Genomic DNA, 25418 nt, shown 5'->3' with positions numbered 1-25418 from the left:
GACGAGCCTTACCGCTTTCCCTCTCCCACAGACAGACACATGACCACGCCCTCATGCCACAGCTTCCAATTTAAATGTCGGATAATGTTAATATATCGATAAAATATGCAGATCAATAATCGATATTTGACAACATGCCTAAAAGATTGGTAGTCTTACCTTGCGTGAGTTTTCCATACACTGTTATTTAAGTAACCAAAGTCAATGGCCATTTTTGTCGCTTTTCCACTGAATGAATTCTTTTGCTTTGGTAAGTTCATTTCCGAGGACTGGCACTACTTTAGTGTGGGCCTTGTCCTTTTTAACAGCTGTTGTTGTTAAAGCAACAAGCACACCTTTTAGTATTATTTCGCAATATTTAGTGCTGTAACCAAGAAATTCTCTTCTCTTTGGTCCAGGATATTTTCGTATTTCTAGTTTTATAAACGTTTTATAATTCTATAGAGTTGGACTTCCATCATTCTCCAATTTTCTGCACATCCCCTGCCTCTTACATGCTTATTTAATATTTTGACTTGTTTGTTTGTTTTAAGTAGTACTCTCAGCTCTGTTTAAATCCATTGCATAGAATTTCACAGATTTCCCCCCAAAATCAATACAGAAAATGTGAAAAAAGTGCATATTCCGTCTGGTCCAACTCGTAATTCTGAGGGTTACTCTCTGTAATCTGAAGTCCCTCCCCCCAGACTATTCTGTCACTCACTGCTTGTGGCACACTAACCTGCTGGGATTCTCAATCTGATCCTAAACAGGTTGAACAAGTTTCCTAACAGCCATTTTCTTTTATCAAAACTGTCCCAGCCCCTCTCAGTTCTGCAGCAATGCTTACAAAGAAAGTGAATGACAAAGAGGAACAAAGCGGCTTGCATTACGCCTCATTGATTAAAATAGAATTTCTTATGAAGTTATGGAAAAAATGTAGGTTATGAGTAGTTGTGTAGAAAATAAGCAGAACAAGCAACTAGAACGAGGATTGTTACAAGCATCACACCATATGGCTGCACACTGAGGATGTGACCATTAATATTTGATGTGTATTTTATTAAGTACATCAGATGTTTTATTGGTTATCATGTGTCACAGTGAACATAAAACCGGTTCTTAAAATTAACCACTTAAATCCTGTTGCTCCCAGATTGAGTTAAGAACTAGGCCTTATTGGTTACAACAAGCTTGGGAAATTGTGGCTTTAGTAATTCATCTCAATTATTTAGTACAGTGGTATATTGATGGTGTCAAACAGAAATAGAATTGTACTTTGATTTTCAGTTGGGTCCAGAAGTCTTAAAATGTTTCATTTGTGCCAATTATTACAAATTATATTATCAGCAATATAATTTGGTTGGTTTCAACCTTGCACTCAAATTATAATGCTGATAATTTGGTATTTACATGGCACTACAAATTAGTTCAAAGAAGTACCATGTCCAAATACTACATGGTAGTACAAATACACCTTTTGTAAAGTGTTACTTCATATATTTGGTTTCTATGTAATCTTTTTCTCTCTTTTAGTTTAAATGAATAAAAAAACACCTGTCCCTGTATCATGATCTCAAATAGACTTTTGTATATTGCTTAACTTGAACCCCCTGATAATGTGGACATTGTTTGTCTGGTAGTGTTATTTACACATGGTTTGTTATGCATCTTTACCAGAGACTCCACCCCCTCAATTATTGTTTCGATTTAGAGAGCATAGCTCTTGTACAGATAATGGAAGTGTACAGCTTTTCCCCAGAGTTCATCATTAGACATCTATTACCAGTCCATTTGTCCCATTTAGTCGTTTGTACTTATCTAGAAACTCTAAAAGCCTTGAAGTTCGTAACGGTCCTGGTAAGATATGATATTTACTGGTTAACCCTGTTATATCAGCCCCTTTGGATGACAAAATTAAAGTAGGTAGAATTTTGAAGTAGCCAGTGCTATTGTTTTAAAATCGTAATCCTAAGTCAGTGGTTCCCAACCCTTTTCCTGGATCCACGCACAACTCGCCATGCGCCCCACCGAGAGCAAGAACCACATTATAGCGACCACGAGGAGGTTACCCCATGTGACTCTACCCTCCCTAGCAACCGGGCCAATTTGGTTGCTTAGGAGACCAGGCACACGTGGCTGCTCTTAACGTTCATCCAAATATGACAGTTCTGTTATTTACTCTCCCTCATGTTGTTGCAAACCATATGGCTTTACTCCATAGAACACAAAAGGAGATGTTTAGCCTCAGTCAACGTACACTGTTATTGTTTGAGAAAAAAAGATGCCATGAAAGTGAATGATTACTGAAACTTATACAGTATACTGCCTAACATCATCTTTTGTGTTCCACGGAAGAAAGAATGTCATACATGTTTAAAACAGCATGAGGGTGAGTAAAACAATGAGAAATTTGGTTGAACTATCCTTTTAAGGAGTATAACATTATTGATTTGTGTTAGTTCTGTTCCAGGTCGGGTTGTGGAGCTGACAAGTCTGAGCTTCTCCGTTCCATTTGTAGAACCCCAGGGCATTGGCTTTGTCAGACTTCCAGAAAGAGATGATGTACGTCATGTTAAGACAGGCTCTGTCAGGCAGGCGATAACTCGACAACTGACAGATTCTAAGTAACATCTCGTTCAGCGTTCTCTCCCTCTCTTTCGTCAGTATTTATTTTCCTACATTGCAACATGGAAGTGAGACATGGAAACTATTTATTTAAAGCAAAGGTAAAAACATCAGGAAAAGTCCTGAATGTTGGCAAAAGTAGATTGTATTGAAAATCAATAGGGAGCAATGTGCAAGCCTGTTGTTACTTGTTCGCTTAGAGTCCTTCTGCAGAAATGACAGTTTGTAAACTAGCGTCACCTAACAGAATCGCAAAAACAGTGACAAATTGTTTCCTTAACACTCCCCCCAACTAAATGTTGTCATGCTGAACTGCTCAAAAAACCAGAGCAAAGTTTTGAAAGTGCTACAAAACTAAAGTGTTTTGGAGAAATTAACCAACAAAGGGGTTACTTATTGTTGTCTGTGCATATAAAAGGGATAGTTCACACAAAAAATAAAATTCTCTCATCATTTACTTACTCTCATATCACCCCAGATGTGTATGACTTTCTTCTGTTGAACACAAACATAGATTTTTAGGGGAATATTTTAGCTCTGTTGGCCTATTCAATGCAACTGAATGGTGACCAGAACTTTTAAGCTCCAAAAAGGACATAAAGGCAGTATAAAGGTAATCTATATGACTCCAGTGTTTTAATCCATGTCATCTGAAGCTAAATGATAGGTGAGGGTAAGAAACAAATCAATATTTAAGTACTTTTTTTTTACCATAAATTCTCCTCCCTGCCCAATAGGTGTTGATATGCAGAAAGAATGTGAATCGCCCAAAACAAAAGTAGAAGAATATGAAAGTGAAAGTGGAGATTTATAGGAAAAAAGGACTTAAATATTTATCTTTTTCTCACCCACACATATCAAATCGCTTCAGAAGACATGGATTAAACCATTGGAATCATATAGATTACTTTTAAGATGCCTTTATATGCTTTTTGGACCTTCAAAGTTCTGACCACCATTCACTTGCATTGAATGCACCTATAGAGCTGAAATATTCTTCTAAAAATCTTTGTGTTCTGCAGAAGAAAGAAAGTCACACGTCTGGGATGGCATGAGGGTGAGTAAATAATGAGAGAATTTTTATTTTTGGGTGAACTGTCCCTTCAAGCTAGCATATGAAAAAGTATGAAAATTATTTTTTTTTATCCCCTTTTCTCCCAATTTGGAATGCCCAATTCCCACTACTTAGTAGGTCCTCATGATGGCGCGATTACTCACCTCAGTCCGGGTGGTGGAGGACAAGTCTCAGTTACCTCCGCTTCCGAGACCGTCAATCCGCGCATTTTATCACGTGGCTTGTCGTGCATGACACCGCGGAGACTCTGCACGTGGAGCGCGAGAACCACTAATCGCGAACACGAGGAGGTTACCCCATTTGACTGTAACCTCCCTATCAACCAGGCCAATTTGGTTGCTTAGGAGACCTGGCTGGAGTCACTCAGCACACCCTGGATTCGAACTCGCGACTCCAGAAAGTATTTAATTTTGAAAACATTACACTTATCGGCTTTAACTAAATCATCAAATAAATCAAAATAGAGACCAAGGCCCTTATAGTTAGTATAGTGCAAGTATTAAAGGTGTTTTCCAAAAGTTTTTTTTTGCAACCAATCTATCAATGATGACCTACTTGCTGTGGTTTGAGCAACAAATATTAATGACTAAATGAATGCCTGTAACATCAGTAACATGAAACTGTGTTGGCTGTGGTTTGAGTTCCAGGCTGTTTGTGACAAGCTTCTAGTTTTTAAGACTATAGCTGACTTTGAGTTTTTAGCCATCCTTAAATCAGTTGCCTCCTCCAACTCTGTTGTCTGTTGGCATTCATGAACACCATATCTATGTTTTGTCTGAAATATTAAAATTTTTCCGTGACCTCAAAAGCAATGTGCATTCCTTTTCTTAATCTCCTCAGGCCTTTGGCAATGCTAAAACGGCCTACAACAACAACTCAAGCCGCTTTGGGAAGTTCATTCAAGTGAATTATCTGGAGAGTGGTGTTGTGAGAGGGTGAGTCATCTGTGCACTTCAGCACATTCTACGTCACACAGCAGAACTCTGTGACTGCCTTTAGCCACACAAGAGATGGGGATCTTTTTATAAACATCACACCAATGTAACACCCACGCATATCGTCTTCCAGGGCAATCGCTTATTTATTATTAAAAGAAATGTTTGCCATGTGCAGAGCATGGAGACTGGTCTCTTATCAAAGATATTGTTCAGACTTGAATTAAAAATGCTAAAAACTGGCGTGGCTTAGTGATGCACATTGATTTGTGGTGCAATAATGGGTGACACAGGTTAAAATCCACCTTGTGTCATTTCCTGATCCCTTCCCCCTCCCATTCTTTACATTGTTTCCTGTCCTCACATTATTCTCTTCTAAATATAATTGGCAGTTTAATTATTATTAAAGGTCTACATGTTAATAATTTAAAAAATTAAATGCCAGAACTTAATGTAATGTATGGTTCCCAGGGCTGTTGTTGAGAAGTACCTACTAGAGAAATGCCGTCTGGTGTCCAGAGGAAAAACTGAAAGGTAAAAAAAAAATAATACATCACACTGACCTCCACACCAACTTAACTGTTTTACATATATTTATTTTGCACCTGAATTGTTACTATACACACAGACATGTAACTTGTAGATGAAAATCTGTCTTTTGGTTAGTGGAGTATTTCTTTTTTCAAAGGATCTCAAAATTATAGAAGTTAGATTTGTTATGACAGTGCATCTCAGCGTTACAGTATGTGTTTCTTTGACACAGTTAAGCAAAACAAATAGCTAGTTTTATGAAAAATGAACCCCAATATACTTACTCACATTTGCTTTATGTCTGGCCCGCAGGAATTATCATGTTTTTTACTATCTTTTGATTGGCGCCCCAGAAGACGAGAGAGATGAATTCAAGCTACTGCGGCCTGAAGACTACCACTACCTCAAACAAGTACTGTTTGCATAACCTTCACAGAGAATTAACATTCCCTTATGAAGAAATTTCAGTTTTGATTTGTGTTCCTGGTACTCTCCAATTAACTAATAGCATTTTGTGCCTATATGCAATGCCAGATTGTCCTTATCTCAATTTAAATGGAGAGCAAATTACTTTTGCATGAGCTTCTTAGATGTTTGTCATGAGAAAAAGACCTAAGTATTTGGACTGTTCTATCCATGTAAATGTTATAGTTCTATTCTCTTTCTGTTATGTCAACAGTTGTCAAATTACTTCTGTTTTTAAGTTCTCTCCAAATTGTCTTTCACAATGTCACTACTGAGTTCTTCCACCATTTCTCCACCCTTCTGCCACTCACAGGAGAACCCATTTTTGGAGGATCAAGCAGAAATGAAACACGAGTTCAAGAGGCTTCATCAGGCCATGGAGATGGTCGGTTTTCTGCCTCCTACAAAAAAACAGTGAGTGCACTAAAGAAAAATGTTTGCACTGCATTTTTAAGTAAATTCTATTTAAAACATTATATCAAGTATCTGTGGCTGATGAGTGTAATTGTTTCTGTGTTTAATTTTTTTTCACGTACTCCAGCTTAATATACACTCACTGAGCAGTTTAGGAACACTATGTTCCTAATAAAGTGCCTGACATGGTGTTCTACTGTTGTAGCACATCCGCCTCAAGGTTTGACGTGTTGTGCATTCTGAGATGCTGTTCTTCTCACTACAATTGAACAGAGTGGTTATCTGAGTTACCATAGCCTTTGTCAGCTCAAACCAGTCTGACCATTCTCCGTTGACCTCTCTCATCAACAAGGCATTTCCTTCCGCAGAACTGCCGCTCACTGAATGTTTTTTGTTTTTGCACCATTCTAAGTAAACTCTAGAGACTGTTGTGCGTGAAAATCCCAGGAGATCAGCAGTTACAGATATACTCAAACCAGCCCGTCTGGCACCAACAATCATGCCACGGTCGAAATCACTGAAATTCTGATGGTTGATTTTAAACATTAAATGAAGCTCCTGACCCATAGCCATATCTGATTTTATGCACTGCACTGCTGCCAAACATTTGGCTCATTAGATAATCGCATGAATAATTAGGTGTACAGGTGTTCCTAATAAAGTGCTCAGTGAGTGTATATGGTCAACTATAAGTAAGCCATTTGTAGTGACTGTACCTAAAAGTATAACACGTTAGTTTTGTGGCGCTATCAAAATATTCCTCTGTTTGTTTAATCTAATACTGTTCATTAGCCCTGTTAAAACCACTGAATTGTACTTCAAGAATAAATGACCATGTATAGGAATTTAGTATACCTCAGAAATACTGAATACTTCAGTGTAAATTAGAGTTGCTATTGAGATTTATGATATCTAATTAGATATAATCTGAAGGGATGTACAGACACATTGCTGAAAATTAACCTACTGCATTCTAACAAGTGACTAACAAATGAAGAATTCTGCTCCTGTACAAGTCTGTACATGGCACGGAGGGAAAAATGCATCAAGACTTCCAATGTGCACTGCAATCTGTCAGAGTATTAAAATACAATATGGAAAATAAAGATGTCATGTCAAGTTGGAACTTGAACAGTTACTCAAGATGAATTCCAATATAAGTCAATTGACATTGCTACAGTTACAAAAAAGTACCCAAAAGTTACATGTAATAAATACCATGTTTTTGTGGTCATGTAACATGTATGTAACACAGTTCTAAATTCGTGAGCTATTCGAAGTCAGGAGACAGCGAACAGTCAAAAGTGAGTATTTTATTACTCTCTCTCAGGGTCTTACAAAACTAAAACAAAAAGGGCTCTTGGTGGCCAAACACACAAACAGGTCAGTAGTATTAAATACATCTACAGGAACAGGCTCTGGTCTCTCTCCCCCACTCTGACGCTCTGGCGTGCATTTTCAGGTCTCCCTGTGCCATCACAATAATTAGAGACAGGTGATGAGCCTTACCGCTCTCTCCCTCCCACAGACGGACACATGACCATGCCCCCCATGCCACAGTGTAATTCTTTGAAAAACCTTGGAGAACCATGTAATTTTTGAAGAATAATGGCTGATTTTATTGATATATTGGTTGTATATTTTCCAACCCTATGCCCTCTAAAAGCACTTATTCATTTATATTAGACTTAGTGTAGAAAATACAATATATACAGTACTGTGCAAAGGTTTAGGCAGTTGTGAAAATAGTGAGGATGTTTTCAAAAATAAGGCTATTAATAATTTTAATTTATCAATTAACTTCATACAAAGTGCAGTAAACATAAAAAAAACGTAATATTTGGTTTGACCACCATATACCTTTAAAACAGCACACATTCTCCTAGGTATACTTGCGCATCATTTTTCAAATTTGTTGGTAGATACGTTGTTCCAAACATCTTGCCACCGTTCTATTTATTTAGATGTCTCAATTGCTTCTGTCTTTTCATATAATCCCAGACTGACTCAATGATGTTTAGATCTAGACTCTGTGGGAGCCATGCCATCTGTTGCAGGGCTCCCTGTTCTATTTCTATTCTATTTTAATTGCAAAAGGAATGTTCGGAAATCCACAATTGATATTTGCTATTAACACACTAAAGCAGAACATATAAAATAACCATCTTAAGAGAAATGTTTTTGTGAAACATCTAATGTGCCTAAGACTTTTACACAGTACCATATATATTTGAATATATTGTGGTTCAATGGTTGATTGTGTTTTTCAGGATATTCTCTGTGCTCTCTGCCATCCTATACCTGGGGAATGTGACATATGAGCCAAAAGATGTTGGAGAGGGACTAAACGTGGGGCCAGATCATGTCCTCTCAGCTCTCTCTGATCTTCTCAAGGTACCACCAGATACTTTAAATTTCTAAACAACTTTACCATATAAAACCAAACTCCTGTTCCTCCAACTGGTTCATTTTATTTTCTGTAGACTCTCTTTCACTGTACTGCACCATATGCAGAAATACAAAATATTTGACATGCTTTTAATAGCTTAACACTTTACAGTAAACTTGACCCCTAATTCTTTTGAAATGTTGTTCAGTGATTTATTGGTTCACCACAATATGACACAAGAAAACCATCATTATTACTAACAACAGCCTTTTGTGTGAAATGAAGCAGAAAACCATGAATCATATCAGATTTTGTGGTAATATATTGTGAATCTTTGGATGATCAGATGCTAACCATAAACAAGTTGGCATATATGTTGGCAATCACATATTAGCAGCCTAATGAGCTAATTTACTTTTAAAGAAGGTGAATCACATATAATACAGTGCAACTCTAGTCAAAAATCCTGAAGGAATGTAAACTGGATTCCTATTGGAATTATTATCAAACTTTTGAAACAATCCTAAAGGATTCTAATGAGAATTTTCTTATAGCATTTCAATGTGAAAAACAGACCGTATAAAATGTGGTTCGCAAAAGAACTATCATGATTGCCAATAGGATAAAATGTCCAAGTAGGACATCAAATGGAATTTAAAGATAATATATCAAGATTTTAAAACTTAAATCGTTCCCCCCGATTTCCTTAACTGTCCATAAACAAGACATTACCTGAATACTAATACAAGTTTTAAGATTACACAATATCCAGTAGGACTCAGAATATAAATACAAATATTTCAGTTGACTAGTTATTATTTTGCTGTCATATAAAGGATCGTCTGGGTCAGTTTCATAACAGGTGACAGGATTAGATCATCATGTGATGAAATACTGTCTTTATTACTGTTGCATTTGTCATTTTATAATTGGTTGGCAATTTCAGGTTAAAGTGGAGCTGCTTGTGGAAGCACTGACTACAAGGAAAGCAATGACTGCTAACGACACACTGATCCTGCCTTACAGCCTCAGTGAGGTATCTTCATCTTTTATATGTTACATGGTGCATTTCTACTCTGTGCCATTCAGTAATTTATAAGTCAAGTGTAAAGTGCATCATCTGTGATACTTAACGTGTGAACTCTGCTGTTCAGCGACGTCCCTTGGAGCATGTTGCCTCCTTTTCTGCTCCATTGGTTTTTCAGATTTTTTTGTGCTCTGAGAATCTGCTGACTTTATGCTCAAACTCTTGTTTTAAGGCCATCACTGCCAGAGACTCTATGGCCAAATCTCTGTACAGTGCCTTGTTTGACTGGATTGTTCTGCGAATAAATCACGCTCTACTCAACAAGAGAGACTTGGAGGAGTCTGTCAAGGTATGAAGCTAATCAGCCAATTAGGAGTTAATAAACAAAGATTTAATATAATATTCTTGTTAAGGAATATTACACTTTTCTATACTGTTTAGTTCAAATACATATTCATAGGATACCATATATTTTTAAGAAGGTTGTAAGTATAAGTATGCAATAATTTCTCTGCAAAAATAAAAATAAAAAATGCAAGAAAATAAATTATGCCTGGAAAAAAGTGAGAAAATCTTCCAACTTGTTTAATGATTTTTATGTTTATACATTTTTACTTTCAAACAAGACAAACATACTTTTTAAGAAAAATTGTTTGTGGTTTTGGTGCAAAGTGGCAGACTAAAATAATTTTAATATAAAATATTGTCCTCCTCACAGTGCTTATCCATTGGTGTCCTGGACATTTTTGGATTTGAAGATTTCAAGACAAACAGCTTTGAACAGTTCTGCATTAATTATGCTAATGAGCAACTACAGTATTACTGCAATCAGCGCATATTTACTCTCGAACAAGTAAGTCATAGCATCTGAAGTGTACCTGAATCGATGTCTGCTGTGATCTTGAGTGATGATAATCTAATCAAGCATGCAACATGTTTTAGGAGGAGTACATGGCAGAGGGCATTACATGGCATACTGTTGACTATCCAGACAACATTGGCTGCATCAGTCTCTTCAGCAAGAAACCCACCGGGCTCTTTTATCTGCTTGATGAGGAGAGCAAGTAAGTGTCCATTTATTCAGACCTTACATTTCATTTGGCAGGTGCTTTTATCCAAAGTGACTTGCAGTGCATCATCATAAAATTATGTACTTTTACATTATTTTAATTATGTACACAGCCAATTTCTTATGTGGTTTTTAGTAGTCACTGGTAATAACATTCCGTGTTTTTTTCACTCTAGTTTCCCTCATGCCACAGATAGCACTCTACTGGAGAAGTTTAAGCAGCAGCATCGGGAAAACCCATTCTTTGTGCATACTCCAGTGCGGGAGCCTGCTTTTGTTATTCTGCATTTTGCTGGCAAGGTCAAATACCAGATAAAGGTAAAGGAACAGACCCTGAAACCTGAACTTTTTCCCTCTGTACAAATATTCTGAGTGCAGTTGTGAAGAGAAGAGAGCTGACATGTGGGAAAACAATATTGATCAGCTTTTGTGATGTTTCTGGTCTAAAGGACTTCAGGGAGAAGAACACAGACCACATGAGGCCGGATATCGTTGCGTTGCTGCGAAGTAGTGAGTGCAGTTACCTGAGGCAGCTTATCGGGGCTAATCCAGTGGCTGTGTTCAGATGGGGAATCCTCAGGGCCACTATACGCACTCTGGCTGTGTTCAACGAGGCTGGCCGACGTTGGGCGAAAAAACATCCAGGTAACATCCATACTATAAAAAATGAAAATTCTCTAATATAATTAATCACCCTCGTGTTGTTCCAAACTCCTATGCCCATATGTCTTTAGTCTGTGGAACAAAATCATATTCATGCAGGTCTTTTCCATACAATGGCAGTTGGTAGTGTTAAGCTCCATAAAAGTAGTACATATGACTTACATACTATATTCCAGGTCTTCTGAAACCATACAATGGCTTTTTGTGAGTAACAGACAGCAAATTAATAAATTATTCATTGATAAGCTTCCCCTCCAATGATTTATTAACCGTTGCTGCAACCGGATCAATTAGTCAGTGAGTTCCATATGGTCCAGTTCTTGAGTTAACAGCATGCAGAGGGGTATGCAGTGTTGGGACAGTTACTTTTCAAATGTATTCCACTAGAGATTACAGAATACATGCTGTAAAATTTTATTCGTAATTTAATATAAATTGAATATTATTACGCAATATAATAATTAGCAGAAAAATATTCCGCTAGATTACTCAAGGTCAGTAACATAATCTAAATGCTTTGGATTACTTCTTCAGCACTGGTAGATTTTTTCTCTTTATAGTTTTGACTTTAAACAATTTAATAACAAATGAAAAAATTATGCCAGTACAGTAAGACAAAATACACTTATATAAAAACAGTAGGGCTGGTAAATTTAATGTGTTAATTTCTGCGATTTAATAGTTAAACTGTTTAACATGTAAAAAAATAAAAAATAATAATTATGCAATTTATGCAGTATCCATTTTATTCACTTCCTAAAACATCACTAATGTTTGTCCCCACTTCCTGTGGCTAAAATTGGCATATATAATTGATAGAGTCTGAACGGCAGCAAGAGAAAATAATAGTTTTGAGATTTTAAACTTCAGCAAATTAAACTTCAACCTCCAGTTTGTTTAGTATCTGTATATACAGGTGCATCTCAATAAATTAGAATGTCGTGGAAAAGTTCATTTATTTCAGTAATTCAACTCAAATTGTGAAACTCGTGTATTAAATAAATTCAGTGCACACAGACTGAAGTAGTTTAAGTCTTTGGTTCTTTTAATTGTGATGATTTTGGCTCACATTTAACAAAAACCCACCAATTCACTCTCTCAAAAAATTAGAATACATCATAAGACCAATAAAAAAAAATGTTTTAGTGAATTGTTGGCCTTCTGGAAAGTATGTTCATTTACTGTATATGTACTCAATACTTGGTAGGGGCTCCTTTTGCTTTAATTACTGCCTCAATTCGGCGTGGCATGGAGGTGATCAGTTTGTGGCACTGCTGAGGTGGTATGGAAGCCCAGGTTTCTTTGACTGTGGCCTTCAGCTCATCTGCATTTTTTGGTCTCTCGTTTCTCATTTTCCTCTTGACAATACCCCATAGATTCTCTATGGGGTTCAGGTCTGGTGAGTTTGCTGGCCAGTCAAGCACACCAACACCATGGTCATTTAACCAACTTTTGGTGCTTTTGGCAGTGTGGGCAGGTGCCAAATTCTGCTGGAAAATGAAATCAGCATCTTTAAAAAGCTGGTCAGCAGAAGGAAGCATGAAGTGCTCCAAAATTTCTTGGTAAATGGTTGCAGTGACTTTGGTTTTCAAAAAACATAATGGACCAACACCAGCAGATGACATTGCACCCCAAATCATCACAGACTGTGGAAACTTAACACTGGACTTCAAGCAACTTGGGCTATGAGCTTCTCCACCCTTCCTCCAGACTCTAGGACCTTGGTTTCCAAATGAAATACAAAACTTGCTCTCATCTGAAAAGAGGACTTTGGACCACTGGGCAACAGTCCAGTTCTTCTTCTCCTTAGCCCAGGTAAGACGCCTCTGACGTTGTCTGTGGTTCAGGAGTGGCTTAACAAGAGGAATACGACAACTGTAGCCAAATTCCTTGACACGTCTGTGTGTGGTGGCTCTTGATGCCTTGACCCCAGCCTCAGTCCATTCCTTGTGAAGTTCACCCAAATTCTTGAATCGATTTTGCTTGACAATCTTCATAAGGCTGCAGTTCTCTCGGTTGGTTGTGCATCTTTTTCTTCCACACTTTTTCCTTCCACTCAACTTTCTGTTAACATGCTTGGATACAGCACTCTGTGAACAGCCAGCTTCTTTGGCAATGAATGTTTGTGGCTTACCCTCCTTGTGAAGGGTGTCAATGATTGTCTTCTGGACAACTGTCAGATCAGCAGTCTTCCCCATGATTGTGTAGCCTAGTGAACCAAACTGAGAGACCATTTTGAAGGCTCAGGAAACCTTTGCAGGTGTTTTGAGTTGATTAGCTGATTGGCATGTCACCATATTCTAATTTTTTGAGTAGTGAATTGGTGGGTTTTTGTTAAATGTGAGCCAAAATCATCACAATTAAAAGAACCAAAGACTTAAACTACTTCAGTCTGTGTGCACTGAATTTATTTAATACACGAGTTTCACAATTTGAGTTGAATTAGTGAAATAAATGAACTTCCACGACATTCTAATTTATTGAGATGCACCTGTATATGCATTGGCAATTTACACTTAAGTTTATCTTGCCAATAAAGCTTGATATATATTGAATCTGCCCATTTGATCCAATTATTAAAAAGGTCCACTGGAAAAACTTTTACAGCATTTTATGGCATGTATACATATACTTGTATTAAAGATGTAAAAATTTGTCTAATTAACTCTATCCACAAAAAACTAAACATTTAACATGTACATATTTAAATAATTAAAATAAATGATGACTAACCAATTTCTTACAAGTTCTTTGAGACAAAGTATAAAGTTTATATATTTATGATTATATTTTAATGTTTGTTTTAATGTATCATGATTAATTGCGGTATACTTAACTAAGAATAATTCGTTCATTTTTTTCAATTCACAGCCCTATTAAAAACAAATTTTCTGTAAAAAGCCTAAATATCTATATAAAACAAGATAAAGCAAACTGATCTTGTTTAAGGATTTTTAGATATTTTTACAGAAAAACAATACAAAAATCTCAACAAGAATACGATTTTTGCAGTACATCTTTGCCCTAATATCAAAGGTTTTACTAGAGAAAAAAATATTGTGATCTAACTTGGATTTTCTTGATAAAAAATATAAAAAAAATATATGATTGTGCCTGCTAACAAGTTAATGTAAAAGGGCTAGAAGTAGTATTTTAGCTTAGCATAAATCTAAATGTTCACATGACAATTTACACAAGGTTAACCATTCTGCTGCTTCAAACTTACTTCTCTGTCTGCTCGTATAAATGTAACGTATCATTAGAAAGTATTTGACCGCCCTTCGAACACTCTTCGGATCTTATTATATGGATACATGTTATTCAACTGAATAGACTAAATATTAAATTAAACAAATGACAATAAAAATGTTGATTTAAATTGTAACTAGTGGAACACTGTTACTAATATTTCTAATTTTAAATGCGTAATCCCTTTACTTGGATTCTGTTACTCCCCAACCCTGGTAGTATTGATTAGTTTGATGGTGCTTATTTTTTGTCCTTTTTGGAGCTTAACAAACATGGTCACTATGAATGTGAAGATTTACAGCATACGGGTTTAGAATGACATGAGGGTAATTAAATAATGGCAGAATTTTCATTTATCGGTGAACTATTCCTTTAAAGCTTGCCAAGGTGGATAATCGCTGATTTTGAAGTGTATAATCACTGATTGTTTTTTTTGTTTTTGTTTTTTCATATCAGATCAGGTCAGGCGTTACTCCAGATCCTCTTTGGGGGAAATGAGGAGAACCAGCACTGTGGTAGAGTTGCTAAAGTGGTAAGTGGACTGGATCAGTTCCACAAGAAGTATGGCTTCTTGATAGAACTATGGATTTATGCCTAATTAAAGCATTGTTTTAAATTTGATCCTCAGAAAATGGCCATAGCTGCTTATATTTACTTTTTGGTCTCCACAGCCAGAAACCTTTGATTGATTTTTCCTTTGATCGGTTTGAAGAGGGTCCACTTGAAGCATTTGAGGACATCTTTGCTTCGTTTGAAAACAAGAAGTTAGTTCACCTCGATTGTCAAACGGATGATCAAGGACATTTGTGTGCACCACATAAATTGTATCTTTGGGTTCTTCTCCATTTGATGATGATTTCCTCCTGTGAATTAACAGACTAACTGGTTACTTCTTTATCTGTGAAATGGGTTAGTGGGCTGATTACCCTGTTGAAAAGACCTGCTTTAACCAGCCTAATGTAATTTGCTGGTTTTAGCTGGTATAGATGTTCTCCCCGCCTGGCCAAATGACAAGTGCCCAAAACCGACCAGCTTAAACAACTTTACTAGATTGGGAGACCAGCTAACCACCTTAGGCTGGTTTAAAGGGATAGTTCACTCAAAAATTAAAATGATGTCATAAATTTTTCACCCTCATTTAATCACCCTCTTTATTTTAATATGTTTATAGTATATTGATTTCCTCTCTAAACTTTTCTGCATTTGGGGTTGGGGTGAATCAGGGAATTGCATGCCAAAGTCCTACACACCATTAAGCAGTATGGTGGTGAAGTTCCTCACAAGCTGCGTCTGTCCACAGTTTCTATGAGGAAGTCCCGTCTCTTCTCTCAGTGAGTGGGCCACATGTTCTGTCAGCATCTCTCTGTGGCTACACCACTGTATTCTGTTTAGCTTGTGATTGTTATGTGTCATTGAATTTGAAAAAATCTAATGGAAAATTCTGGTCTTTGTTATTCTTCTCAGATTAACCAAGTGTTTTTTTTTTTATCATCTCATTTTTATTTTGCCACTTTCTAGGAAGAACAGGCCAAACAGACACAAGCAGCTAATTCCTAAGGTAAATCAATCAAGCATTAATCCTTGTTGTTTTATTGCTCATAATTAGTATTAATCTTTGGCATAACTTGCACCATTTTGTGCTTTAAACATGAATGATAACTCAAATTGTGCTGCTTTTTGAGAAGAGGTGTGCTCTTACTTTAAGATAAATCTTAAAGAGAACCTACTTATTATGTATTGTTACTTTTTTCTACATTTCAGAATAATTCTAAAGTGATCAGATTATGAAATAAAACAAATGGAACTGGGAATTATGTAGTGACCAAAAAATGTTAAAATTGTTTACAAATGTAACAAATGAAAGTATTTTATATTTTAGCTCAAACTGACCGTCCTTTGCCTAGATTACAAATCTGGGCATTCTCTCAGCCAATATCATGAAGTGCCACCTGGGATGCTTGTAAAGAACTTCATACCTAGGCACAAATTATGTTTGCATACAAAATTAATTCCAAGCATTTAAGAACAAGTTTTTAGATCAAACGGTTGTTTGAGTGTGTATACATTTAAAAGGCTCCCAACATATCTAGGGACCAGACTATCATAGAGACTTGGGGTGCCCCCTTTTGACTTGTGTCAGTCAGGTCAAGCAACCTAGCAATTCCCTAGCAACCAGGGCGTGACATTAACAATCGCCCACCTGCCAAATGTGGGTAGAAATGGGCAGTTGTGGGTAACACCGTCACTCTTACTTGCCACTTTGGCAGGTAACATTTTCATGGATTTTCCTGCATTTAAAATTGTGAATCTCGGGCGGCCAAAGCAAATGAATACATCATGCGTTCAGTGCTTTATAAGCACTAAATATTCTTCTCATTTGAAATCCATATACGTCTTTTGCGCAGTGTGATTGATGTCTGTGAGCCATCACAGACCCACTTATGTGAGTGAATCACTTTGTGCTTTCCTATATCTGGAGCGCGTGCATCAACCGGGCTTCACTCATTATCCATGCTATATTATTACGCATGCTCCAGAGATAGGGTAGTGCAGAGCTGATCACATGTTAAATTCAAGCAGGCTTGCCTCGATATTGCGCCTCAGATCACAAAACGTATGCAACCCGTTAGAAATGATACACAGATTGTTCTACATTACAGCGCTTTGAAGGAAGTCAAACATCTCGAACGGTTAGACAGCCTCGACATTATAAACAGCACTGATGAGGAAAAGGGGGAAACAGTACTGTGGCATGTACCAACATAATATATGAGACTTTACAATCTACACATCATCACCCTTACTAAAATGTATCACTTTTTTTACTATAGTAATAACACTTACAGTATTGGTATTATGGAATACATTTTACAGATTCAATTTAAATATATTAGGATGAATCTTTTAGATTAATAAAAAAATAATTTTTATTTCAACTGTGAAAGTTGTAGTTAAAGTTTCTAAATGTGTTTAGGCTATTAATATTTTTCTTTTATTACAAATACTACAGTTTATTTTTTAGGAAGACTATTTAATGTACATTGACCTAACCACAGTAATGAGGTGCCATCAATGGTCTTACTTGTGCTTATGGCCTTATCATCACAAATGTCACTGTTAAACAATGGAAGAACAATTGTAAACTTTCATAAGGGCAAGTCTTGTAAAATTTGGAATTAAGGGGTATAAAGACTGCACTTCCATGAATTATGGCCAAATTATTGACAGTTCTATCCTGCTTCTCTTCCGACTGGTCATGTTTGCTTTCAAAAGCTCCAAGAGATGATTAAAATCATTAAGCCTGTGTTCTGCTAAACTCGTATCATTCTCTTTCAAATAAAATGTTCAAACAAATGCATGCAGCTACAGTCTCCAGTTACCTTTATCACTCTTTGTGGTGCAAGGGGATATTAGCTGGTGAAAATGACGAGTGGCTTATGACTTTGGGACACATCTAACCACAGTGTCCGGTGAACCAAAAAATGTAATGTCAAGCCTGTTAGCAACCACTCAGAACAAGCTAGGTAATGGCATACCAAGGCACTGGCATCTACCCAGAAACCTACCAACATGGTGGCGAGTTGTACACTAGCAAGCACCACTCAGAATCGATAGTTTTTTTTTAATGCGAGTCATTGTACTACATGTGATTCTCTGTTACTATCTGTGCAGAACCTCATAGATTCACGATCTCTGAAACTCATCATGGGCCTGACGCAGCACAACCGTGTGACAAGGTCCCTGCTCCACCTGCACACTAAGAAGAAACCTCCAAGCATCAGTGCTCAGTTCCAGGTTCAAATGAATTTTCTTAGTGTTGAAAACATAAGCTCCTCTATCAGCAGTTCAGGGATCTGTTGTTCCATCTCTGCATGAAAGCCTGTTTTGTGGTAGCTGTAAATGAGATAAAAGGCTCGGACCCCTAAGCTGTGGGGAGGTTTTGATATAATTTGCAGGGGTTTAATGGATGCTGATAGACAGATCAATGAGTCACATGCTTTCATATCTTATTTGGTCCAGGCATCTCTAAGTAAGCTGCTGGAAACCCTGAGGAAGGCAGAACCTTTCTTTGTTCGCTGCATCAGATCTAATGGAGATAAGGTATAGTGTAGGGAAGCTTTGTAATTTTATTCATTATCCTTATTAGGTGAAGAACAAGTGAAGAATCTTTGTTTTTGTTTGTTTGTATGTGTTTACAGAGGGAAATGCACTTTGATGATGGCATTGTGCTTCAGCAGCTGAGGTACACAGGCATGTTACAAACAGTTCGGATAAGGAGGTCTGGGTATGGAGCCAAATTCACTTTCAAGGTTTGTTTTTTTCTAAATTAATAATTATTAATTAGGGCTGTCATTTTAACACATTAATTTAGTACAATTACTTATTTAAAAAATGACGCAATATAAATTAAAGCATTTAATGAAGCTCCCTGACTTGCCTAATTAATTTAATTTTAATTTTGATGGGAACTTCCCTCTAAGTCAACCTCAGTTAGATTGACAAACTCGATTGCAAAATAAATCATTGTGGACTGTAGGCCAGTGATAGATAGGCTTATGTTCAATGATATGGAAATAAAACAAACAATATATTGCCTTCTGAAGCCACTTTGTGTCTGTTCAATGACTTATTTCTCTGCCACAATAATGACTTTGAATTATACTCATTTGGGGGCATTTCTTAGAAAATATTGATATGTGGATTTATTTAATTTGATTAATTAGTGTATCATGCAATAATTTTATTACATTTTTAATTGGTTGACAGCCCTATTATTAATATTAATAAATATGAATTAATATGTATTGTGGACCATAGATGCAAATGTCTTTCATGCACCAATCAGCCACAACATTAAAACCACCTGCCTAATCAGGTAGGTACCCCTCGTGCCGCCAAAACAGCTCTGACCTGTCAAGGCATGAACTCCACAAGACCTCTGAAGGTGTCCCATGGTTTCTGGCACCAAGACGTTAGCAGCAGGTCCTTTAAGTCCTGTAAGTTGCGAGGTGGGGCCTCCATGGATCGGACTTGTTGGTCCAGCACATCCCATAGATGCTCAATCGGATTGAGATCTGAGGAATTTGGAGGCCAAGTCAACACCTTGAACTTTTTGGCATGTTCCTCAAACCATTCCTGAACAATTTTTGCAGTGTGGCAGGGCGCATTATCCTGCTTAAAGAGGCCACTGCCATCAGGGAATACCGTTGCCATGAAGGGGTGTACGTGGTCTGCAACAATCTGTAGGTAGTTGGTACGTGTCACAGTAACATCCACATGAATGCCAGGACCCAAGTTTTCCCAGCAGAACATTTCCCAGAGCATCACACTGCCTCCGCTGGCCTGCCTTCTTCCCATAGTGCATCCTGCTGCCATCTCTTCCCCAGGTAAACGACGTACACACACCCGGCCGTCCACATAATCTAAAAGAAAACGTGATTCATCAGACCAGGTTACCTTCTTCCATTTCCCCATGGTCCAGTTCACTTGCCCGTTGTAGTCGCTTTCGGCAGTGGACAGGGGTGAGCATGGCACTCTGACCGGTCTGCGGCTACGCAGCCCCATACGCAGCAACTTGCGATGCACTGCACTGTGTGTTCTGACACCTTTCTATCATGGCCAGCATTAAGTTTTTCAGCAATTTGTGCTACAGTAGCTCTTCTGTGAGATCGGATCAGATGGGCTAGCCTTCGCTTCCCATGCGCATCAATGAGCCTTGGGTGCCCAAGACCCTGTTGCCGGTTCACCGGTTGTCCTTAGACCACTTTTGGTAGGTACTAACCACTGCATACCGGGAACACCCCACAAGACCTGCCATTTTGGAGATAATCTGACCCAGTCATCTGGCCATCACAATTTGGCCCTTGTCAAAGTCGATCAGATCCTTACGCTTGCCCATTTTTCCTGCTTCCAACACATGAAATTTAAGAACTGACTGTTGACTTGCTGCCTAATATATCCCACCCCTTGACAGGTGCCATTGTAATAAGATAATAAATGTTATTCACTTCACCTGTCAGTGGTTTTAATGTTGTGGCTGATCAGTGTATGTTGCTTTTTAAGACATGTCTAATGGTTTTGGCTTACAATGTTACTTGTACGTGAAGGAGTTTACAGATCAGTTCAGAGTGCTGCTGCCTAAGGAAATATCAACACCTCAAGAGGAAATCGCTAACTTACTGAGGAAAATGGTATTACACAGCTCCAGTTTTCAGATTGGCCGAACCAAGGTTTGTCTAATTTACACTCTTCACTAAAAGACTCGGAATCAGAATTTTGTAATTTAGTATTCAGCTTTCCAATTGTTTTTCTAGGTGTTCTTGAAAGAGGCAGAGAGGCAAAAACTCCAGGAAACCCTACATAAGGAAGTGATGCAGCGCATCATCACCCTGCAGAGATGGTTCCGTGCATGTTTGACTAGGAAGCACTATTTGTGCAAGAGGGAAGGAATTATAACCATACAGGTACTATTTTTGTGGTTGCACTGGGGTTGGTGAGGGACTTTACTTGACCTCATGTAACCTCCTCTGAAAGACAATAAATCAAACTAATAGTGTATCATAAAGGAATAGTAAAAATTCTGTCATCATTTACTCAGCCTCATGTCATTACAAACTCCTTTGACTTTCTTTCGTGAAACACAAGGGGTAAAATGTTAAAGAATATACTGACTATGGGGCCTGGGTAGCTCAGTGGTAAAAGACGCTGGCTACCACCCCTGGAGTTTGCTAGTTCGAATCGCAGGGCGTGCTGAGTGACTCCAGCCAGGTCTCTAAGCAACCAAATTGGTCCGGTTGCTAGGGAGGGTAGATTCACATGGGGTAACCTCCTCGTGGTCACTATAATGTGGTTCGTTCTCGTTGGGGCACGTAGTGAGTTGAGCGTGGATGCCGCGGTGGGTGGCGTGAAGCCTCCACACGCGCTATGTCTCCATAGAAACCCACTCAACAAGCCACGTGATAAGATGCGTGGGTTGATGGTCTCAGACGCGGAGGCAACTGGGATTCGTCCTCCGCCACCCGGATTAAGGCGAATCACTACGTGACCACGAGGACTTAAAAGCACATTGGGAATTGGGCATTCCAAATTGGGAGAAAAAAAATCAATAATAATAATGTACTGACTAGAGGTGTACCGATACCAAATTTTGAAGGCCAATACAAGTAACAAGTACCTAGTTTTGGGTATCGACCGAGTCGAGTTTTGTGTTTGTAAACATATGCCATTCTATATGAATTTAATATCTTAATATTGCCAATATTAGCATTTTCAGTAATTAAAAATGGCAATTCAGGACTGTTTTAATAGGGTGTAGCTTACCTTTAAAAGTATCCCAGGTAACACGTACATGTTATTTATGCTTTATCATTGTTATTTTATCCATAATGTTCTGTACATTCACGGAGTGGAGAGTGCAGCTTTAGTATTGATTGAGTGTTCTCGATTTGTTGTGTTGAGCCTGACTGAGTTCGACGTCTGTTCAATTGCTTTATACTGTGTTGTTATTGGGCTGAAGTAAAGTGACAGACAGTAACTCTCATCACTTTTTCCAGCTTTGTCTTTATACGTAACATGATTTTTGGAGTTGCAGTGTTTATGGCAACAGTGACCATCTGGCGCAAGCAGAGCTTTTCTGAAAGTTGAGCTTTCAAGATTAGCATAGAATAGCGTAATGCGGCGGTCCCATAGACATTCTATGGGCGTACACTGGCGAGGAGACAAGAGGCCGTTCTTTTGAATGGATGTCTATGGAGAAGATGCTTCACGACGTTGAATGAGCTATTTTTGTGAGGAAACAGTTCATCACTTAATGAATTGTCTGCCTGTCCGCTAATCTTAAACATTATTTACACTAAATAATCTGGTGTAAACTATGAGTTTCATATGATAAAATTGCGATATATTGAGAGATTTTATGACATGTAGGTATCAGATTACAGCTCTCCCCATTCGTTTGTATGGTATCCGTAAACGGTGACTTACTGTCGTAACACGCTAGTTGACCATTACTAGCCATTACGCTCTTTTGTATGATATAACTGTGGTGGTTGGTAACTATATAATAGAAGATCTCTGGCACGAGTCTTTTTTCCTCCTTCAAACAGAAAAATGTGCAGAGAGAGAGAAGGCGGATAAAATGAAAACTCACGTATTAGTTTCAAACAATTTCTATCTTAAATTTCTTGCTGTCTTTTATCTGGTAAATTTATCAGGTAAAGATGGATAAAATACAATAAAAACTGATGTTCTAGATTTAAATGCTTTAAACACATTAAAATGTTTCTCATGTTTTCAAACTGGTCTTAGAAGTACTATCGAATAGTATCGGTGCATCTCTAGTACTGACCAATCTTTTCAATATACTGTAATGAAAGTGAATCGGAATTCAGGCTGTCAAGCTTGAATGACAAAACAGCAACATAAAATGATTCATAAAAGTAGTCCATACAACTTGTGTGCTTTATTCCTAGTCTTAGGAAGCCACACTATAGTTTTATGTGAAGAATAAACCAAAATTTCAGTCGTTGTTCACTAAAAAATCTTGGCCATTCACTTTCATTAAATTGAAATTAGTTGCTGGTACATTCTACAACATCTGTCCATATGTGTTCCACAGAAGAAAGAAATTCATACGTGTTTGGAAATACATGAGGGTGAAAGTAAAGTAATTGACAGTATTTTTCATTTTAGGGTGAATTATTAATTCTGATTATAATTTCATATATTTTAGATTGGTTTTAAGCCTACAGTTGGGAAACCCTGTATTAAAAGATAATGTACCTGAGCAGATTTTTACCCTCTCATCCCTCAGCGATCGTGGCGTAGTTTCCGTGTGTTGAACCGATACAGGGCAGCTGCTGTGATCCAGATGGCATGGCGAAGGTCCAAGGAGAGAGAGGTCTACCTGAAGCAGAGAGAAAAACTAAAAGAGCAGATGTACGTCCAAGTTACTGCACATTTGTTTGGGTAACACTTTACAATAAAGTTCTATTCGTTAACATGGTAGTTAACATGAACTACAGCATTTATTAATCTTGGTAAATGTTAATTTCTACATATACTAAAACATTTTTTTACATTAATGTTAATGCATAGAACTTTTAATGCATTATGAACTATATAAAATAACAATGAAAAGTATATATATATATATATATGTTAACTTTAACCAAGATTAATAATGCTGTAAAAAAATAATTGTTCACTATAATGTTAACAAATATAACCTTATTGTAATGTTACCTGTTTTAAAATATGGAAAATAAGGGGGTATAACATGGTATAATATATAGCATACACAATATATTTGAATAAACATAATTTTGCATTCTTTTAAACGTTGGAATTATTGTGTAGAACTTCCACTTCTAGATAAAGCGAATTCATTTATTTTAATCATTCTTTCAGAGGTCAGTTAGAAAAGGGCCATTTGAACAAGGAGGAAAGGACTGAGAAGAAGATGGAGCCAAAGCCAAGTCCCTTGTTAAGACAGACAAAGCCACTGCCTCCATTGCCTGAATTTCGACCAGCAGAAGGACAGAAGGCCAAGGAACTGATCGCACAGTTAAACACGGATACCAAGTCTAAAGTCACAATACAGCCTACTCCTGTTATCAAACCCAAAGTCAATGGTGAGGATGAAACCAAGCCGTCTCCTAGAGCCCTCCCTCGGCCTGACTCCCTTCCAGTGAACATGAGCAAGAGTGGCTCTGAGGTTCAAAATACTGTAAACCTACAGCGCGGCAACAAGACAATTAGGTTGAGGGAGAAGCCAGAGAAATGGAAAGAGAGAAGCAGTGAAGCGGCACTTATGGACCAAATCAGTCCTGAGCTAATGCAAATTCAAACCAAGAGGACAATGGGTTCACGGTAAGAGTTGTATTTTTCTTGAACCCTTTTTTTGGGTGGGGGGGTCCCGTCACTTCATGCGGATTTGCTAATTGAATAGCTAACTGATCATGAAAACACCAAGTGTGAATTCAATCCAAGATGCATTCGAGATGGATAGCAATCCAAAATTTCGCACATATCAGATGCGACTTGGCCAAGTGTAAATGCACTAGGTTTTATAGGCTACAGACATAAACGTTATTTGTCCCAAACTAAACAAAGTTAACATACAACAGCTGTTCCCTTTTGTAGTGCTTTTGTCAAAGCAATTTTAGCTGCCTGCTGTTCTTAGTGTAATGAGACATTTGAATAGGGTTCCCAAACAAAATAAGAAACAGAGGCACATTGTAGAAGAGACAACTTTCTTCAAAGCTGAAGCAAAACACTGACAAGCACACCTAGCAAGCCCTGAGGGGAAAATACACACACAGGGCAAAGTCCCATATAATCAAATAATAAACCTCATCTTGATAAACCACGTGATAGTTTATTACAATAGTTTTTAAGAGCCACAACCAGTGCAGCAAGATTTCACTGCACAGCATTAGCATCATTACACAATTGCTACATAACAATTTGCTTGTAGCGTGGGAATAGTAGTAGATGTGATTTATATATGTACATTAATCAGATATGCATATGTTGCCAAGTGTAAATGGAATGTGTATGCCTAATTGGATAACAATCAGATCTATCTAGATGCACGAAGTGACTACATGTAAATAGGCCCAAGATATTGTTGAAATATAAACTTTGTTGCTTGAATAGCCTTTTTATGTTGTTTTTCCTTGTTTAATTAAATCTTAGTAAATGTGGCATCTCTCAATCCCTGGATATTGTGTCCGGGTTGAGCTCTTCAGAGTCGGACAGCTCCTTATCATCTAAAAATGAGGTACAGTGTAATAATAACCCAGCTATAATCTGACTGTTTAGACAAATACAATTTCAGGAAAAAGTATGTGAATCCTTTGAATTTACTTGGCTTTCTGTGTAAATTGGCCATAAAATGTGATCTGATCTTCAGCTAAATATCAATAGACAAACATAGTCTTCTTAAACCTCACTCAGTTTTCCATTTTCCAAAGGGTTCAGATACTTTTTCC

General features: G+C 37.6%; 1 protein-coding gene across 6 annotated transcripts in view; it reads left to right on the top strand.

The window, feature by feature from the left end:
* LOC127441987 (unconventional myosin-IXb-like) overlaps positions 1-25418 on the top strand; it is a 51763-nt gene that overhangs the window by 6405 nt on the left and 19940 nt on the right. For 5 of the 6 annotated variants that reach the window (XM_051699601.1, XM_051699600.1, XM_051699603.1 and 2 more), the window contains 23 exons: positions 4523-4617; positions 5089-5151; positions 5461-5560; positions 5927-6027; positions 8298-8421; positions 9363-9452; positions 9676-9792; positions 10162-10296; positions 10386-10507; positions 10689-10830; positions 10962-11157; positions 14881-14956; positions 15096-15188; positions 15648-15755; positions 15943-15982; positions 18097-18219; positions 18445-18525; positions 18624-18734; positions 20532-20654; positions 20739-20888; positions 23237-23361; positions 23833-24294; positions 25123-25207. In XM_051699601.1, the coding sequence (XP_051555561.1) occupies positions 4523-4617; positions 5089-5151; positions 5461-5560; positions 5927-6027; positions 8298-8421; positions 9363-9452; positions 9676-9792; positions 10162-10296; positions 10386-10507; positions 10689-10830; positions 10962-11157; positions 14881-14956; positions 15096-15188; positions 15648-15755; positions 15943-15982; positions 18097-18219; positions 18445-18525; positions 18624-18734; positions 20532-20654; positions 20739-20888; positions 23237-23361; positions 23833-24294; positions 25123-25207 (2862 nt within the window). The remainder of the gene's footprint in view (positions 1-4522; positions 4618-5088; positions 5152-5460; positions 5561-5926; positions 6028-8297; positions 8422-9362; positions 9453-9675; positions 9793-10161; positions 10297-10385; positions 10508-10688; positions 10831-10961; positions 11158-14880; positions 14957-15095; positions 15189-15647; positions 15756-15942; positions 15983-18096; positions 18220-18444; positions 18526-18623; positions 18735-20531; positions 20655-20738; positions 20889-23236; positions 23362-23832; positions 24295-25122; positions 25208-25418) is intronic. The other variant, XM_051699602.1, reaches the window with a different exon arrangement.

The sequence above is a fragment of the Myxocyprinus asiaticus genome, chromosome 6 (assembly GCF_019703515.2).
Source record: "Myxocyprinus asiaticus isolate MX2 ecotype Aquarium Trade chromosome 6, UBuf_Myxa_2, whole genome shotgun sequence".
In the NCBI taxonomy this organism is placed as follows: Eukaryota; Metazoa; Chordata; class Actinopteri; order Cypriniformes; family Catostomidae; genus Myxocyprinus; species Myxocyprinus asiaticus.
The sequence above is the reverse complement of the archived record's forward strand: the minus strand, read 5'-3'. Positions and strand labels throughout refer to the sequence as shown.